General features: G+C 50.0%; 1 protein-coding gene across 5 annotated transcripts in view; it reads left to right on the top strand.

Moving 5' to 3' along the window:
• PHACTR4 (phosphatase and actin regulator 4) overlaps positions 1 to 16,974 on the top strand; it is a 49,043-nt gene that overhangs the window by 28,954 nt on the left and 3,115 nt on the right. For 3 of the 5 annotated variants that reach the window (XM_066564955.1, XM_066564957.1, XM_066564956.1), the window contains 9 exons: positions 6,640 to 6,816; positions 7,251 to 7,331; positions 9,265 to 9,429; positions 9,558 to 9,917; positions 12,783 to 13,365; positions 13,963 to 14,186; positions 14,630 to 14,780; positions 15,359 to 15,414; positions 16,324 to 16,385. In XM_066564955.1, coding sequence (XP_066421052.1) covers positions 6,640 to 6,816; positions 7,251 to 7,331; positions 9,265 to 9,429; positions 9,558 to 9,917; positions 12,783 to 13,365; positions 13,963 to 14,186; positions 14,630 to 14,780; positions 15,359 to 15,414; positions 16,324 to 16,385 — 1,859 coding nt within the window. Of the gene's footprint in view, positions 1 to 763; positions 910 to 6,639; positions 6,817 to 7,250; positions 7,332 to 9,264; positions 9,430 to 9,557; positions 9,918 to 12,782; positions 13,366 to 13,962; positions 14,187 to 14,629; positions 14,781 to 15,358; positions 15,415 to 16,323; positions 16,386 to 16,974 lie in introns of those variants that run through there. The other 2 variants (XM_066564954.1, XM_066564958.1) reach the window with 2 other exon arrangements.

Below are 16,974 nucleotides of genomic sequence, written 5' to 3'. Positions count from 1 at the left end.
TTAAACTTTGGAGATCTTTTATTGTGAGGCAGATGGCTGAGGGGGATGTTTGTTACCTTAACCATCAAGTTGTGACACATGAATAGAAACTAAACTTTTACTTTCCTTGTTAAATTTAAATTTTCCATTGTTAAATTTAAATTACACGAGAAGACATGCTTCCTGGTAACTTTAGTGGAGAGGGGAATTGCATGAAATTGTATTTTTACATTTGGCTAGATGCATATCAGCTCAGGCTGTCATTGAAATTCCCTTTGCTCGGGGGTAATGCAGCTCCCACAGCACTTAGGGAACGGCTGTCTCATCCCTGACTGCCTTAGTTTGTGTTTAGCTGGCACAGGTAGGCTGGAAATTCCTTCATCCCATTTTGGGAGGTGAGACCCCTTGGTGTGTTGCTGTGCATGGATTCTCCAAGCCCATCCCTGAGAAGAACACTCTGCTCTCCTTCTCCTCGCTCCCAGCTTTCCTCTCTTCTTGCTGAACTGGATGCGAGGAAGGAGCGAGGGGTGTTGATAATTTGGATTGTGCAGCTCAGTGGCTGGATCCTGGCTGCCTGTCTCCTCCCCTTCCTGAGCTTCGCCCTAGCCAGCTCTGCTCTGGAATGACAGGCATTCCTGCGTGAAGGGAGCTGGCACGGACACTTATTTATGAGAATCAAGTGCCCAGCCATGGGGCACAGGGCGAGCAGGAGCTGTGCCGGACCATCGGACACCGTGGCCTGAGAGCTGGGAGTGCCTCCCTGGCCAGCCTCCTTCCTCATCCGGAGTGTGGATTTACCGTTTAAAGGGTGAAGTGTTCTCAGCGTAGACTTTTCCTCTGTTCTCCTCCCACCTCTTCCCGGAGAGCGGTCTGAACAGAATCCCATGGGGCAGCCGCACTTCTCGAGACCGGTAAATCCAGGTGCTTTTGGTGAGTAATGCAGGGCAGGGGAGACCGGGGAGCTGTGGGGCTGCAGCAGGCCAGCACTGCAGGTGAAACTGCAGGAGGAGTTGGGAGGAGTGGAATGTGGAACTTGTGTAACCTGCGCCCAGCTGGGGAGAGAAACTAGAGAAATAACTCCATTTCCTTCCATTCTCTTACTGATTTCACATGCAGTCACTGTGCAACACGTTCTCTGGTCTTCAGACAGGCTCCAAGCTGCTGTTCTAAGGGACAGCCTCTGGCTGGCGTGGATTCAGGGATACTACCTTTGCAAAGCACTTGGACAGTGGGAATGTTCTTCTGCATGGGGCAGGAGTCAGCACTGAGAGTGAGCCGGGACCAAAGCCACCAAGAATTGCCTCTCTGTGATTGATGTCACCCGTCTTTTGGGGCAGCTGCAGCAGTTTCGGGGCAGAAGGGCTTGGCAATCATCTCCCTGCTTGTTTTCTCTCTCCATTGTGAAGTATCTCAGTAACAGGCTGGAGAAAACACAACTGTGTAAGCCCTAGGAGCAGCCCCGCTTCCCGAGCGCTGTGTGGGGTCGGTGTTGCTCCAGCTCTGTCGTGGGTGCTGTTCCCAGCACTGGCTGTGAGGAGACTTTCCACATCCCGCTGCTGCCTTGCTCTCATTCCCACTTGCTGTTAGCTGGCTGGGCTCAGTTGTTCACCCTCATCTATAAAGTGGAATTTTCTGATTTTCAGAGAAGAAATGGACATTGGCAGACAAAGATCACCTTCAAGATACAGACTATTATCTTCATTATTTTTCACTTCTGTAACTTTGACTCTATCAAGCATTTCTAGGGCTCAGATGAAACCAGTGATTCTCTTGCCCACCATCAGTTCACTACAGCTAGTCTGGTTCAAGAGTTGCTAAAAATAATGTGATAGAGTGGAGGGGAAGTAAAACTTCAGTTGTCTTTGTACTGTGGAGATTAACAGCATCTTCTGCTTGGATTTACTCACTGTTAGAAGCTGACCTGGTCAGTCTTGGGCTCTTTCTCTCATCAAATGCCAAGAACAGTGGTAATTTCCAGGGAAGTGGACTTGGTGTAATGATATTGTGCTTTCTGGAGACTGGGGCCAGCAGACCTGGTGTTTCCTCAACTGCTCATTTGCTCCCTGAAGTCTTTTTTCATGGCACAGCTCTCAGGGTTCCTACTGATTAAATCTGGAACTTGAAGAGATGGTTCTTGCATTAACTGTGTCAGGATGCTGTTAAGGAGAGTCCTGTGAAGATTATGGTGATTAGAAACATACAAAACACAGGGAAGCTGAGGGCTGGGACTGTTTGAGGCTGTTTTGTGACCACAACCTTTCATTCCTTTAAGGTCAGGATTCACGTCTTCCCTGGACGATTCAGGAAAACACAAGTTTTTAAAGCTGTTTTAGGGAAGCTTAGAAACATTTACCCAAAGTGCTTTTTTGGATACTTTTAACAGCATTTCACTCTAAGAGTGTTTGCGTTTTGAGTTGTTGTTGTTTGCTTGGAAGCTTCTCGGATTCTTAACTGCTCTGCTGGACATGGCAGGGTGGGAAAGGAGGGAGTTGGGCTCTCTCCAGCCTGTGCATCCACAGCGTGGTGGCAACAAGAAGGCTTGTGGCAGTGCCGTGGTGCTGGCTGGGAGCTGTGGTGGTCCTGCTGGAGCCACAGGTACCGGCGTGCTCCAGGTACCTGAGGGGTGCGAGGAGCACCCGCATTCCCTGCAGAACTTCCCCTGCACCTTGTGGGCCTGCTCAATGGAGAACTTCAGGCATATGTGTTCCTTAGGGAAGGAAATAAAGGTGATTAAGAAGAGTTGCTGCACTGAAGTACCTCATTGGCCCAAAGACAGAAATGCCCAGCAAGCTCCTTATGAACAGCAACTCCTGGCATTTGTGGGGATCCTGTGTAGCTGCTACAAGAAGAGATGGATCAGGTTCTGGGTGAACTCTGGTTTGTGGATGGAAGAAATCTGGCCCAAGCTCCAAGTTTTGGAGCAGGTGACACATCACCGCAGCCACTTGCTGAGGATGGGAGAGACCAACTGTGGGTCTCTAGCTCCTTCCACTGAAATGGTTTCTCTGTTTTGGAAAAAACAAAAAAGACTGGGGTCACTCAACACCACAAGATGCAGTGGAAAAGGAGCTTTTTTTCTGCATGAAATTTAACTGCAAGATTTGAGCAAAAACATGTCTGCAGGGGAGAGTTGGAAGGACCAGGTGGCCAGGCAAAGCAATAGGGAATTGCATTCCAAGTTGCTTGGCACTTGGAGCTTCCTGCCTTCTTGTGTGTTCGGGCTGTGCCAGTTTTGTGACGTTTCCCTAGATTATTTCAGTCTAAACATTTTGAGTTAACATAAATGCTGTTTTAAACAGCTCAAATTCACCTGCTTGTTTGGATAGAATGAGATCAGAACAGCTTAAGTGTTTGGGAGAGGGGATCTGAAATGGCAGGAGGCTCTGGCTGGGAAGCAGCTGGGGCATCAGGCTGTCCCTGGACCAGCTGGGTTCTGAGCTCCAAGCGTTCCAGGCCATCTCCTCTGGGAGCATCAGGCAACATGCTGAAGTTGCGCCACCTATTTTATCCCTGATTTTTCCTCAACCAGGGCTCTGTTGGAACATTAAACACAGCATCCAGCTGTCATGGTGGGCTCTGTGGGGCTCTCCCAGCTCCAGGGTCATTTTTCCAAAACGTGGACTACTGCTTCCAGAAGGCTTGAACAAGGTCCTGCTTTGGCGTGGGTCACTTTAGGGACCTGCCAGCTGGGAATCTCTTGACCTTCTCGTGAGGACTCTGCTGGCTTCACCCAGGGCTGTATGACCTCATTTAACCTTTTCCGTGTATTTTAAATGGCACCCGTGGTGAGGGTGAGGCTTGGACACAGCCTTGCTGCTGGGCCAGGTCGGGTGAAGGCATCAGATTCCTGGTGCTTCCCACCCTTCCCTCCAAGTCTGGGTCCTCTTTTTTTACCCTTTTTTGTTCCCCTAGCATGGCACTGTGGTTCCTTCCCGGTTTTCCAGTGCATAACTCGGATAAGGAAGGGTTTCCCCCTTGCATTGCAAAGCAGCTTAAGGACCCTCCTTGCAGAGCACAGCAGGAGGAGGCACAGCCTCAGCAAGGTGGATTCTTTGCCCTCACAGGGAAGAGATGTCCTCTCTGCACCATTTCATGGAGATTTCAGCTGGAAATGGGCTGTGAATGGAAGGGATGGTCCGTTTTGGAGGGAGTGTGAGCACTATCTAATGTGAACAATCACTGAACAATAAGGTTATTTGAATGCAGATCTGTGAATCTCACCTCCAGCTGCTGATCCACCCGCTCATTAGTCCTCAGTGTCATAATTGCTTCACAACAGACTGCTTTAGATGTCTATGTCCCTGTGGTAATTGGGGATGGGAAAAGGAAGAGTGCTGTGGAAGGGTCGGACAGGCTCTCCTGTCATCTGCACAACAGGACAGAATGAATCCCAGTGAGGATCAGGGGAGGAGTTGTTTCCCTGGCTGCAGTGTGAGCAGTGGGCTGGAATGGTCTCAGAATGTTTAGTAACATGTCAAGTTTTAGTCTACACAGAGCAAAAGGGTGGTGGAAATGATGTGGACAGTGTTGTGTTCTAGTGTGCATGTCTCCCCCTCTTGCCTAGCTGCTTTTGGGCATGGCAGTGATTATAAATGAACAAAACCGAGTGTTTCCGTGTTGGACGACACCTGGCTCTCAGCAGGAGCCTGTGAGCAGTTGTACCACGGCCGAGGGAGCGGTGAGAGGCAGAGAAGCAGGACCGGGTGATTTGCTCTTGATGGGAAGGTCTTGTGAAACCTCCTGTGTTCACCTGCGTGGTTGCAGCTCTGGCAGTGAAACTCCACCCTGGGAAGGTATTTGCTTTGACAGCTGGACCTGGGCTGCAGGAGCTGCTGGAAGAGGAGCAGGAGGAGTCACATGTGGGTTCTCCCCACCCTCTCTGCTCTTAGCTGCTCCTCCTTTGGAGGTATGTGTGTCTCCTGCAGTTCTGGCTGGTCCTTTCAGGTCCTGTGCTCCTCCCTGGCTGTTACCAGGGGACTGTGGCAGGGGAATGCTTGTCATTCTCCTTCTAACTGGAAATGGAGACATTCCAGGGTGCTGAGGGCTCTTCATTAATCCCTGGAGCTGATGGTTGAGTTTTCTTTTAATAACTTACTTCGCTTAGTGCAGCATTCTGACATCTTGGGTGGTAGGCAGCACATTAGTGACATTCCTCAGAGCCACCAGGGAAGGGGTAGATATAAGGCAAGCTTGGTACTGCTGCCTTCAGCACTGTTCTCCTTGGAAAGGTGAGGGAAATGCCTTTGATGACACTTGGGCTTCAAATTCCACCTACAGCCTGTGCTTGGCAAGTGCTTGTGCCTGCCTGGTGAAATTTGGGAATGCTCTGTTGAGCACAGTGAATACTGCTTGTTAAAATTGCATGTACAACTCCAGGGCTGCAGTGCTCCTGTCTCTAGTGCTGAAGCTGAGGGATTCTGGCTCTGGAAATCCTGCCATGGAGTGGGCACCAGATGGCTTCACTTTTAGCTTGTGCACACTGATTTTTTATTTTTTTTTTCAGACAATGCTAGATTCTGCTCATTGTAAGTGCTTCTCTGTGTTCCATCAAATACCCCAAAACAGCAACATCAGGCGAGGCAGGATCAATAGTCCCCAAATTAGCGTTTTCTGCTCTGGTTCTGCTTCAGAAATGTGGGGTTTTTTTGAGTTGGGGATGGGGGTTTTTTTGCTTGGCTTTTTCACGTGTCCCTTCCCGCCTCCATGTCCTTCTTGTGCTGCTCTCCAGAGACTCCTGTGCAGTAGGTGGAGCACAGGCCTGTATTGTGTCGCTTTCCTGTGGAGTTGTTGCTCTTGGCCAGCTTTGCTGCCCTTATTTATAGAAGGAGAATCAGAGCGGGGAAAATCTAGCACATCCAGCTGCTGGAATGGGTCTGGTGATTTCGGGGTGCGGACAGTTGTGAATGTCAGGTCAGTGGGCAGGAAGGTGTTTGTGGTCATGAACTTGTGTCCAGCACCAGTTGCTTCCAAATGAAGATAAGAAAATGTAGGGAAGTGGTTTGTGTTCATGGGCAAAGCTGTGACACTGCAAAACTAAATTAATATGTGGCTGAGAGAACTGGGGGGACTCAGCCTGGAGAAAAGGGGGCTCAGGGGGACCTTCCCACTCCCTTCAACTCCCTGACAGGCAGGTGGAGACAGGTGGGGGTCAGGCTCTGCCCCTGGAGAACAAGGAACAGAACAGGAGGAAACGGCATCAAGTTGTGCCAGGGAAGATTCAGGTTGGCCATCAGGAGGAATTTATTCTTTTAAAGAGTTATCAGTCCTTGGCACAGTCTGCCCCATCCCCTGAAGGGTGTCCAAGGAACAAATGGACATAGCACTCAGTGCTCTGGGCTGGTGACAAGGTGGAGGTTGTTCACAGACTGGATTCAACAATCTTGGAGGTCTTTTCCAACCTTAATGGTTCTGGGGTTCTGTAATCTTTGTCTCATCAGGAAGGCCCTTGCCAGTTTCCCTTTGCCCTGTTTATGTTGAGAAGCCCACTTGTGTCTCCCCAAGCTGATGTGAGAGCTCAGTGGAGCCACAGACAGAGTCTCGTTCCCTTTTCTGCATGAACGTGTGCCACCATTCCCAGTGTGGGGTGGGTTGGTGGGAGATGGGAGCTGTTACTTGCAGCACAGAAGTAATTCTTTATTCTTTTCCTTCTTTTCTGTGCAGCTGAAGACGTGGATCACGCCCCAAGTGATGCCAGCATGGGGGTAGATGTTTTGGAGTCAGGTGACACCACACCTCCTACAAAGAGGAAAAGCAAGTTCTCAAGCTTTGGCAAGATTTTCAAACCCTGGAAGTGGAGGAAAAAGAAAAGCAGTGACAAATTCAAGGAGACTTCAGAAGGTAAAGTGACAGGGGCTGGGTGGGTGTCCCTGCCTCCATCCATCTGAGAAGGGCTTGCTGTCACGAGCTGAGTGCTGACGTGTGCAAGAACCAAAATGGGACTTTGGTGATGGGCTGGCACCTGCAATCTCTCCAGAAACACCTTGCCATGGAGCTGTAGTATCAGACAGATTAATTCCTTTCTTTCAAGGAAGTTCCCCAAGCAGCTATGCGGAGGGAGGGTTTGCTCCACAATCAGCAGTGCAGTGTGAAATGCAGGTCTCAACATGCAGTTCCTTCTCTCTCCTCTTAATCCATGCAAAACCAGTGAAATTTGAAGCCCTTTTATTTCCTCTAGAGAACCTCTTTAAAAGAAAAAAAAACCAAAAAAACAAACCTTCTTGAACTTCAAGCTTGCCCTGTTTTCTGAGTGCTTTTTTTCAATTTAATATCAGTTTTAGAACGAAAGATTTCTATGCGAAAGCCAAGAGAGGAGCTGGTAAAAAGAGGGGTTCTGTTGGAAGAGCCTGAGCAGGGTGAGTCTGCAAACAAACTTCTGTCTGTGTCTGTGTGGCTGATCTTCCTCTGGCCAAACCTCACCCTTGGGAGACAAATCTAAGGGCTTTCTGCTGAAGTGATTCCTGCCTGCCTTACCCTTTTCAATGCTCTCTCTTCTCTGTTTTCCCACCTGGGAGGAAGGCAGCCTGCTCAGGGAGGAAGATGGTGCTGAGGAAGTGCAGTGCCTGTCTGGAACACCTTCCTGCAGGGAGGGAGGGCTGTGCTGTGGTCGCTTCCCATCCTGTCCTTCTCTGTGCTATCCTGCCAGCCTCTGCTGTCACACTGCCACTCGCCATCTCCTGCTGTTCCAAATGGGAGAGGTTCTGCCCCCAGGGCTCAGGCTGGGAGAACAATCATAAATGGATGAATTCTGAGCTGCTTGGGTAGGGGCATATCTTCCAAGAGATGCTTCACGGTATGGTGTCATAGTCACCACTAGGCTTATTAAAGTTTGCACTGCTGTCTAGGAAGTCTTATCCCCTTTTCTTTCATCTTTGATGTCTCCAAGTTGGGATCATGCTGCCAAAATAAGTTGTCAGATCACCATCCACTCACCTGACTGGGATTTGTGTGATGTGGAAAAGTGGTGAGGAAAGCTGGATCATATTGTTCGTATCTCCCTTGCTAAAAACTTTGGATAACCAGAGGCCGTTGCTGTCATAAAAATGTCTGTCTCATCCCTTGAGTTTCAGCCCTGGCTGGGGAGGAAACTCCCTCTTGTTGCTGTTTGTGCCTGCTGCATTTCAGGGAAGGGCAGTGAGGGCTGTCTACCAGCTCCTCAAAGGAACCGAGGCTGCTTCTTGTGGAAAAGAAATCCTGGGAAGCTTCTGAATAATACCAGGATAGGGAAGGGGAGGTAGCACTTTGGAGGGAGAGGAAAGGTGAGGAGGGCAGTGGAATAAATTATCAAAAATCAGAACAGCAGAGTGTGCTAGGGTCTAGCACCTGGAGAGCATGGATGCCACACACTCCAATTCCTTCAGAGATGGCAGATGAATTGAAAAAGATTTTTAATCAAATGGATGATGTATTTATTTAAGTTTTCTTGAGTTGAAATTCAGTCCAAATAGGCAATTTCCCCTCAGAGGTGGATGCTGAGCCTTTTTTTGAGAGTAATACTATCAAAAATTTGTCCTGTCAGGGAAATTACTGAGAACGGTGGAGTATTTCCTCATGGGGATTAGGAGTTTCAGGACCCTCAAAAGCATGGGTTGGATTGGATGGGGTTTTTTCCAAAGGAGGTCTTGCTTTAACACCGGGAACCTCCATGCTAGAATTTGTAAAAGCAGAAATATTTAAAGTGAGCTACATAAAATTCTAGAGCTGTGTCATTACATCTTATTGAAACAAAGGTAAAGTGAGGAAATCTGCCTTGCTGATGTTTTGGATTGAGCAGCAATTTTTGTGCCAAATCCAGGGTAGAAATGAGGAAAACAGAGGTGCTTCTGCTAATCTGAAGACTTTATGAAAGTCCATTATTGCACATGCAGTAGCTGACTCGGCTCATGCTGGAATCTGCATTGCAGCAGGGAATTGGTGACTGCTCTGTGATGGAGGGTGGATCCAAAAGCTGCTGGAGATTTATGGCTTGAGTTACAGCTTCCTTGTGCTGCAGCACAGCACTGGGCACACTGATCTGTAACAAAAGAGCAAGGGCAGGACAGGGAGAAGAAAAGCCCTTCATAGCATACAGTGCTGTGTGATTTACTCATTGATAATGAAATCAAGGGCTCTCAGCTCCAGCTGGTTGAGTTGCTGTGCTGTCCTGTGCAGAAGGGGGCTGAAGCTCTTTCAGAAGCCAGAAGGAAGTTGGTGTGGTTCCCTGGTGGTTGAGTCAGCTCAGCCACCTCTCCTCTCCCCTGCCTTTTAAGTGTTTTCTCTTTGCTTCTGTGTCCTCCCGTCCCCTTGCAGATGGTGAAGAGCCAGAGAAGCTGAACCCACCTGCACTGAAGAATGGCCACACTGTCCCCATTGGGGGCCCCGGGGTCTGTAACCTGCCCAGCCAGGAGGAAGAGGCCACAAAGCCACCCAGCCTTAGGAAGCCTGCTCCAGTGGAGGAACCAAAGAAGAGGCAGGGTAAGAAGCCAGACGTGTGCAAAATCAGGGCTTTACATTCTCCTGTAACCACTTCTGAATTCTCATCTGATCCTTCCCACCCTCAGTGGGCCCTCTGGTGCCTTAAACTGAGCTGCCTCCCTTTGCAGGCTCCTCCAGCAGCCACCCTGGGCCTGAACTGGAACCACCTCAGGAGCCACATGTTTCCAGACAACCTCTTCTTCCTCCAAAACGACCTCCCTCCACTTCCCAGGAGGCAAACGAAGTACAGGCAAAGGATCCAATACCTGCCAGCAGTACTGCAAGAACTGCCCCCTTCAGCACAGCCCCCACGGCAGCAAAGACAGTCAATTCCACAGCTGCCCCTTCCCCAGCCCCCAGGACTCTGCTCCCTGCTCCTGCCAGTGCCAACACTACTGCTCCCACCAGTACAACCAGCACAGCTCCTGCCAAACAGCCTCCCGTTCCTCCTCCCAAACCTGTCAACAGAAACAGCAACTCACTAATAGGTAAGTGACCCCATAAACTGGTTTTTGTACCCTGAGATGTTCTGGAGCCACTGCTCCAAGACACTCTTCCCTTCATAAGGGAAGATTATTCGTTGCATCCGAATGTCTGACCATCTTTCCTGAAAACAGTCCAGTTTGGACTCAAATCTGCCAATGTTTAGCCAGGACACACGTGTTCTGGGAACAGTGTAATTACTGGAGTTTTCTGCCATGAGCTATCCCTGTTCCCAACAGCTACCTGCAGGAAGGAATCCCTGCCTGCCTCTTCTCTGTCACCTCTAAGAGACAGTGTCTGAATGTTGATGCTTCACTGGGGGCTGGGATTGGAGAATGGTGGATGAGGTTTTGTGGTTAGTGACAATTCCTTCTTTCAGCTGCTTTTGGAAAAAAAACCCAAACCAAGAATCCACATCCCACCAAACAATGTCTGGCATGGCTGTCACTGCCAGGCCATGTGGTTTCCACTTAGGGCAGGAGCTGGTAGGGATAATTCAGGCTTCCCTGGTTATACTCAGGCACCTCCTCTAAGGTCTGTGGCTGGGCTATTGACATACGAGTCTTGTCCCTATGTCTTGTCCCATGTGGATAAATCAGCTCAACTGTAATTTGAACTGAATCTTCCCATTTAGAGAATTAAATGTTTTTTATCTTTGTAATTTTTCTAAGCAGAAGATTTGGTGAGAGTTTCTTAAAGCTCATTTAATCTCTGTTCTCTGTGGGAGTTCTGGGGATCTTAAAGATGCAATTTTGAGAGTTGGTATGGCTTCCATGCAGCAATGGCCTGTTGGCATTTCAGGTAGTTCTTTCACAGACATCTCCTAATCTTTGGACAGGGTTAGCAGAGGTTAGCACAGATCGGGAGGGAGGCTCCTGGGAAGATCAATCTGACAGGTTTGCACTGTTATCACAGAAACTGGAGGTGTTACCCAGGTGTGGTTTGAGAGGCAGTGCTGGATGTGCAAGTTGCCATCTGAAATAGCCTGGGCCACTGCTTTCAGTGTGGACAGATTGCTCTGCTCTGCTTGGGGCTCACCTCGCTCTGGCAGGTTTTGCAAGTGACCTTGGTATGGTATTAACAACCCCCATGTGCCAGACCAGCTTGATTAGCCTGACCATGCTTGAGCACTCCATGAAATACCTTCTTGTTTTCTTTAAGCTGCTTGCACACACTGCAGGTGGCATTTGAAATGCCCCAGCTCTAATTGGAGGAGGTACTTGTGCAACAAAAAATGTGGCTGGAAACAGCAGTGTATCCAAGGTGTTTGGAGCCATCCTGCCTCATCCCAGCAGCACGGGCTGGGCTGGGAGCAGCTGCCAGGGGTGCAGGGGAGGAGGGAACCAGCAGTTCTCTTTGGTTCCCTGGGTGTGAACACAGATGTAGAGGAGGCTCCACAGCCCTCTTGTCTGGCACAGTGGAGCTGGAGCTGTGGTGTTGCTGTGTGAGCCTTGTGTTGTCACTGTTGTTGAACAGCAGGAGTGGAATTGGCTTTGTGAGCTCTCCAGGGCTCTTTGGTGCCTGCTCTGACTGCAGGGGTGTCCTTCTGTGCCACTGCCACAGCCTGAGGATTGGGAGGGAGTTACTGTGCAGGTCACCCCTTTGTTTGTCCCCAAGATGCTCATTCCCTGAGCAGTTCTGGTGTCTCAAGCAGCAGCTTCCTTCTGCCAGCTCCTTGGTCCCTTTTAAATTTTGCTCTCACCCAGAGGTGCCTCAAGCCTGGTCCTGCCAGGAGACACTGGAGTCCCTTGGGCAGGAGCTGAGGACACTCTGTTTTGCACAATCTGACCCTTAATCTACAAGGGGAAAGTCTAAAAATGCTAAACATCTCACAAATGTGCCCACCTCTCTCCAGTTATGTGGCCTTATCTTGGGAAACTCTCCCACTTGCAGCACCCTCTCGTGGTGTCTGCACCTCAGATTCCCCCAGCTCTGTTCTGAGGGCATCCAGGTGTCACTGTCACCCGCTCCAGGGTAATGTGTTGCAAGTCTCAGCCGCTTTAGGCAAAGCTTCTACAAGCCCCAGAAGCCATGGATATATGGGTGTTTAAAACTGCAAACTCCTAAAGCAACAGCAGTCTTTACTGCTGCAATTTCCCTAGGAACAGAGGGGGGTTTGAGGATCCTGTGACTGCTCACTGGAGGCATTTTTCATGTCTCTATTTCTTTCTCTCTTCTCCATCAATTGGCAAATATTTAAGACTAAAGGCTTTAGGTATCTTTCAAAGTTTTTCTAGTAGTGGCAGATGAGTTTATATGGGACTTAAGGAGCAGAGATCAGAGGGAGTAGAGCAGAACCTCATCCTGAGGATTGCTGGCAGTGGGGCATTCTTGGGCTGGGTCTGATGGATGAACACAGAGGGGGACGCACACTGCTGCCTGCAGCTGTGCTGATTTTTGCCTCAGAGCAAAAAATAAAACCTTAAGACTTTTTGAGTCTTCCCGAGAAGTTTTTTAATGTGCAGGGTAGCTGTTAACACAACTGAAGTCTGGGGGGTCCTGGATGTCTTGGATTCCTTTTATGCTGTAAATACAGCCATAAAGTGCCCACATAACTGCATTCCTGGGCAGGCTCCTGTGCTGTCTTTGAAGGGCTGGTGCCATTTCTCTCTCTCTCTGAAGCAGCAGGATGCACAAACCTGTCTCAGCCTGCTTGGTTTTGGCTGTGCTCCCAAGTCTTACCTTTGCTGCTAGAAGGACAAACCAGGACCTTGTAACCTGGCTACTTCTGGTATGGTACTCCAATAAAAGGTAGCAGAGAACGCTTAGTCCAAGGCTCTGAGTGCATTGCCGTGCTTCTTCCACACTGGTGAAAGTTATCTGGAAAATACACCTTTAAACATTGTGGCTTTTGTGGTTTTTATTTTCAGCTGAACTTTCCCAAGTAATGACCAGTGGTACAGCCTTGTCCAAGCCTTCCCCTCCTCTCCCTCCAAAGAGAGGCCTCCTGCCTAACAACACGTCAGAGGCTGTCGCCTCTAAGCCCCCAAATGACAGGACAGTGACAGGGAGTCGCCCCGCACCGATTCCAGTGCACGTGACCTCAGCTTATCCACCACCTTCGCCCTCGCCGCCGCTGCCCACCCACGTGCCCCCCGAACCTCCACGCGTGGCCTTGCCCGCCTCCACCCCTGTCCTAGACCCACCGTGCTCCCTGGACCTCCCCAAGGAGATTCCTCCTCCTGCTCTTCCTGAAGACTTCAGGTCCATGGAGGCGTCGAAGAGGACAGCAGAACAAGGCTTTGGTGAACCCCACGTGCTGCCTCGCCTGCCCCAAATCCCACTGCACATTCGTATCCAGCAGGCTCTGGCCAGCCCTCTGCCTGTCACTCCACCTCCCGAGGGATCCCACAGGGCTCACTCATTGCTCTTTGAGAACGATGGTTTTGGAGAAGACAATGGCACCCTAGGCAGGACAAGATCCCTGCCTGTCACCATTGAGATGCTCAAAGTGTGAGTACTTCATTGTTTGTGTGCCGGCTCTCCCAGCTCCTGCAGTGCTGGGCAGGGCTTAGGTCTCTGCTGAAACCATTTTCCCTGTTGTCCAAATCTGTGTTTCAGGCTCTTAAGAACCAGAGCATCTTCCCCATGAAATTACCCCTGGCTGTGGGATTTTATTGCTCACAAAGGGAAGTGGGTTCCAGACTACAAACACAGGCTGATGCCAGGAATCCAGGCCTGGACCATCTGTAACTGCACCCAGATCAAACAAGGTCCCAGATTCCATCCATCTGTGGCCTTCCTTAGCCTTTTATTTTGCTAAACATAAGTGGGAAAAGAACTGTCTTGTGTTTTAGCAGAGCTGAATCTCCAAGTCACAAAGCAGTGGGGTCAGAGGGCAGTTTGGTTCTGCAGAACCTGCCTCTGTCACTTCCTTGGCCAGAGCTCCCTGTGCTTTGAAGAGAGGGGACGGTGCAGGACCCTGCAGTGGCTCTTGCACCTCTGGTTTCTGGGCTTCCCTGAGGGGAGAGCTAAGGGCGTGTTGATTCTAGGGATATTCTGCAGGCCCTGTGCCAAGTGTTCAGAGGTGTAACACGTGCTTTTTGTTAGTCCAGACGATGAGGAAGAGGAAGATGATGACCAGGAAGAGGAACAGAATTCAGGTCCTCATGTGTATATTGGAGATGTGCCATCTGTCACAGTCATCCCCAAACTGGTACCCCAGGTCCTCCTGGAGGAGCAGGAAGGAGACGAAGGGATGAGCGACTCTGACTCGGAGGGGCCCATCCTGTATAAAGATGATGAGGATGAGGAAGAAGATGAAAGCCATAACAGTAAGGCTTTGACATTGCAGGTGTCATTTTTATTGCTCTGCTGAACTCGTGCCTGGCTGCACTGAGATCTGGATCAAAGCACTGGTTCCCACAGCACCTCAAAGCAGCTGGTTCTTGGTTGCATGATGTAGCACATGTCCTCTGCCTTGCTTTTTCCAAGGCTCTGCAGCCAAACCTGTGCAATCACCTGCTGAGTGCACTCCTTCAGTTCCTGATGGCTCCTGTGACAGCCTGTGCTGTCCCAGCCCCTCAGGTGGGACAGCATTAGGTGACCATGTGGTGTCACACAAAAAATGCTGTCTGCTGCTGCTGTGCAGTGAGTGCAGAGCTTGGGAAGAGCAAGGAGAGAGGACTGCTCTCACTCAGGGAGGGGCACAGGGCTGGGATTGCTGTGGCAGGCTTGGTAGCCTTGAGCTGCATCCTGTTGCTCTCCCTCTCCACAGGCATGCTGGCCAACAAAGTGAAGAGGAAAGATACGCTTGCTATAAAGCTGGGGAACACAACTGCACCACAGGAGGAGAAGAGCATCTTCCCTCGGAAGACCAAGGAGGAGTGGAACGAAATCCGTCACCAGATTGGGACAACACTGATCAGGTACAGATGATGATGATGATCAGTGTGTGTGGAGTGGGATTGCACAAAGCCAGTGCCTTGTCCAAGCAGCTTGTGCTGGAATAGGGTGGGTGGTTGGCTATGGCAGCTGGACCAGGGCTGGGAGGTTGTGTTGCTGTTCCTCCTTCGTTGGAAAAGTTGGGAGTTCCTCCTGGAGTTAACAATATCCCCCTGACAGGCCCCTGTTTCCAGAGGTTAAATGGACTGAGAGGGGAAAATCTCAAGGATTACAGACATGTAAAACACAGGTGTGGATGGATGCAGGGTGGGTGGTGGTGGTGGTGAAGCTGGGACTGGTGGCAGTCCAGGCTCTGCTGTCTGAGCTCCTTGCAAAGCTGCTTCTGAGCTGGAGAGCCCGTAGCCCTTCCCAAAGCTGTGCCAGTGGCTGAGCAGCTGTTTGACAAGAGCATAGTGTAAAACAGGGCAGCAGTGATCCTCAGTGGTGAGTGAGGAGTGTGGAGAAGGCTATCTAGTGCACTGAAACCAGGCAGTTTCATCCTTCATCTGCTATTGATGAGTGACCAGATACAGCATTCTGTACTTCTCACACTTCTCTTCAGGCGACTGAGTCAGAGACCAACTGCAGAAGAACTGGAACAGAGGAACATTCTTCAGCGTGAGTAGCATTTCACTGGTGGTCCTGAGAAATACCATAAGTTTGCCTTTAACATCTTTATGTATCAGGTGGGGGTGGTTTTAAATTGAAAGAGATTTAGAGTAGATATTAGGAACAAATTCTGCCCTGTGAGGGTGGCGAGGCCCTTGGCACAGGTTGCCCAGAGAAGCTGTGGCTGCCCCATCCCTGGAAGTGTCCAAGGCCAGGTTGGACAGGGCTTGGAGTGACCTGGGAGAGTGGAAGGTGCCCTGCCCATGGCAAGGGGTGGGACTGGGTCCCTTCCAACCAAACCCATTCTGTGATCATATGATTATGGATGGAATAGCTGTCTCATGCCTGCCATCTCAGAGAAGAGTGTGTGGGTTGGTTCAGACTCTGCTGTTACACAGCAAGGACTGTGAAAGGTATTTTTGTTTGGGCTGGACTTCTGTGTTCCAGACATTACAGCATTGCCTTGCATGATCTCTAAAGCAGCAGTGCATCACAAAGTCAGGACTGTTTCTCTTGGCCATATCTTGTTCTGCAAAAGTTTTAAATAAACATCTTGAGGAAATGGGAATGTCAGTTCAGGAAGTTTCCATTTAAAATATTTATCTGTGCTGTTATTTTCTCTTAAACTAGAATAGCTTTGTGAAGGAGCAGGCTGCACAGTGGCTTGGGTGTATTTTGGCGATATGGCCCTAAATCGTTGAGGTGAATGACTCGCTGGTGCTGTGTAAGGGGCATATTTGCCCCACCAGTTCAGGAGGTGACACAGGGTATTGAGTTGTACTGCGCTCTCTGCCTGTCCTAAGCCTTTAGATCTGTAGATAATCTGATCCAGCTCAATACTGTCCTTTGTTCAAGCCTAGAAAGCACTTTTCAGAGCCTGATGCTTACATGAAAAATGTTTTTTTTCCCCCTTGGCAGCGAAAAATGAAGCTGACCGTCAAGCTGAGAAGCGGGAGATCAAGCGCCGGCTCACCAGAAAGGTACTGCTGGCTCCTGTGGTGACAGCCACCTGGCCAGGCTGCCGGGCACGGGGGCCCTGAGCACGCTGCAGGTGCCGTGCTGTGGGCCATGAGCGGGGCTCTTGTGTAAGTGTCCCCAGTGCCCTCGCACTGCAGTGACTTTGGAACGTGGACTGTCACCCACGGTGAGCCATTGGCACCAGGGCCGTGTGTTTGTCAGTGACAGATCTGAGATCTGAGCTGGCAGTGAGTGTAACAAGTGAGATGAGAACTAAATTTGGCACCTGATACTTTAAAGGTTTGCTGGCCTGGCTGCTTTAACACAGTGCTTCAGCAGCCACCACTTCACACCAGGCTCCCTGAAATCCATTTCTAAAGTAACAGCTGCTTTTAGCTCTTACATCCAAGCTACTGTGATTGTTGCTCATGGCTGGGAAAAGCTTCCCCAAGGCCTGTGGGTGTGAAGTGTGAGTGCTGCCGTTGCTGAAGCTGTGTTTAGGGCTGTCATGCAGGGCTCACCCTTGTAGCGGCTGTTCCCACAACCCTCAGGTCCTCCTCCATGACAGTGTGGTCCAGGTTCTGCCCTAGCCTGGCTTTGTGATCCCAGTGG

This window comes from Molothrus aeneus, chromosome 23 (genome assembly GCF_037042795.1).
Source record: "Molothrus aeneus isolate 106 chromosome 23, BPBGC_Maene_1.0, whole genome shotgun sequence".
NCBI classification, from domain to species: domain Eukaryota; kingdom Metazoa; phylum Chordata; class Aves; order Passeriformes; family Icteridae; genus Molothrus; species Molothrus aeneus.
The sequence above is the reverse complement of the archived record's forward strand: the minus strand, read 5'-3'. Positions and strand labels throughout refer to the sequence as shown.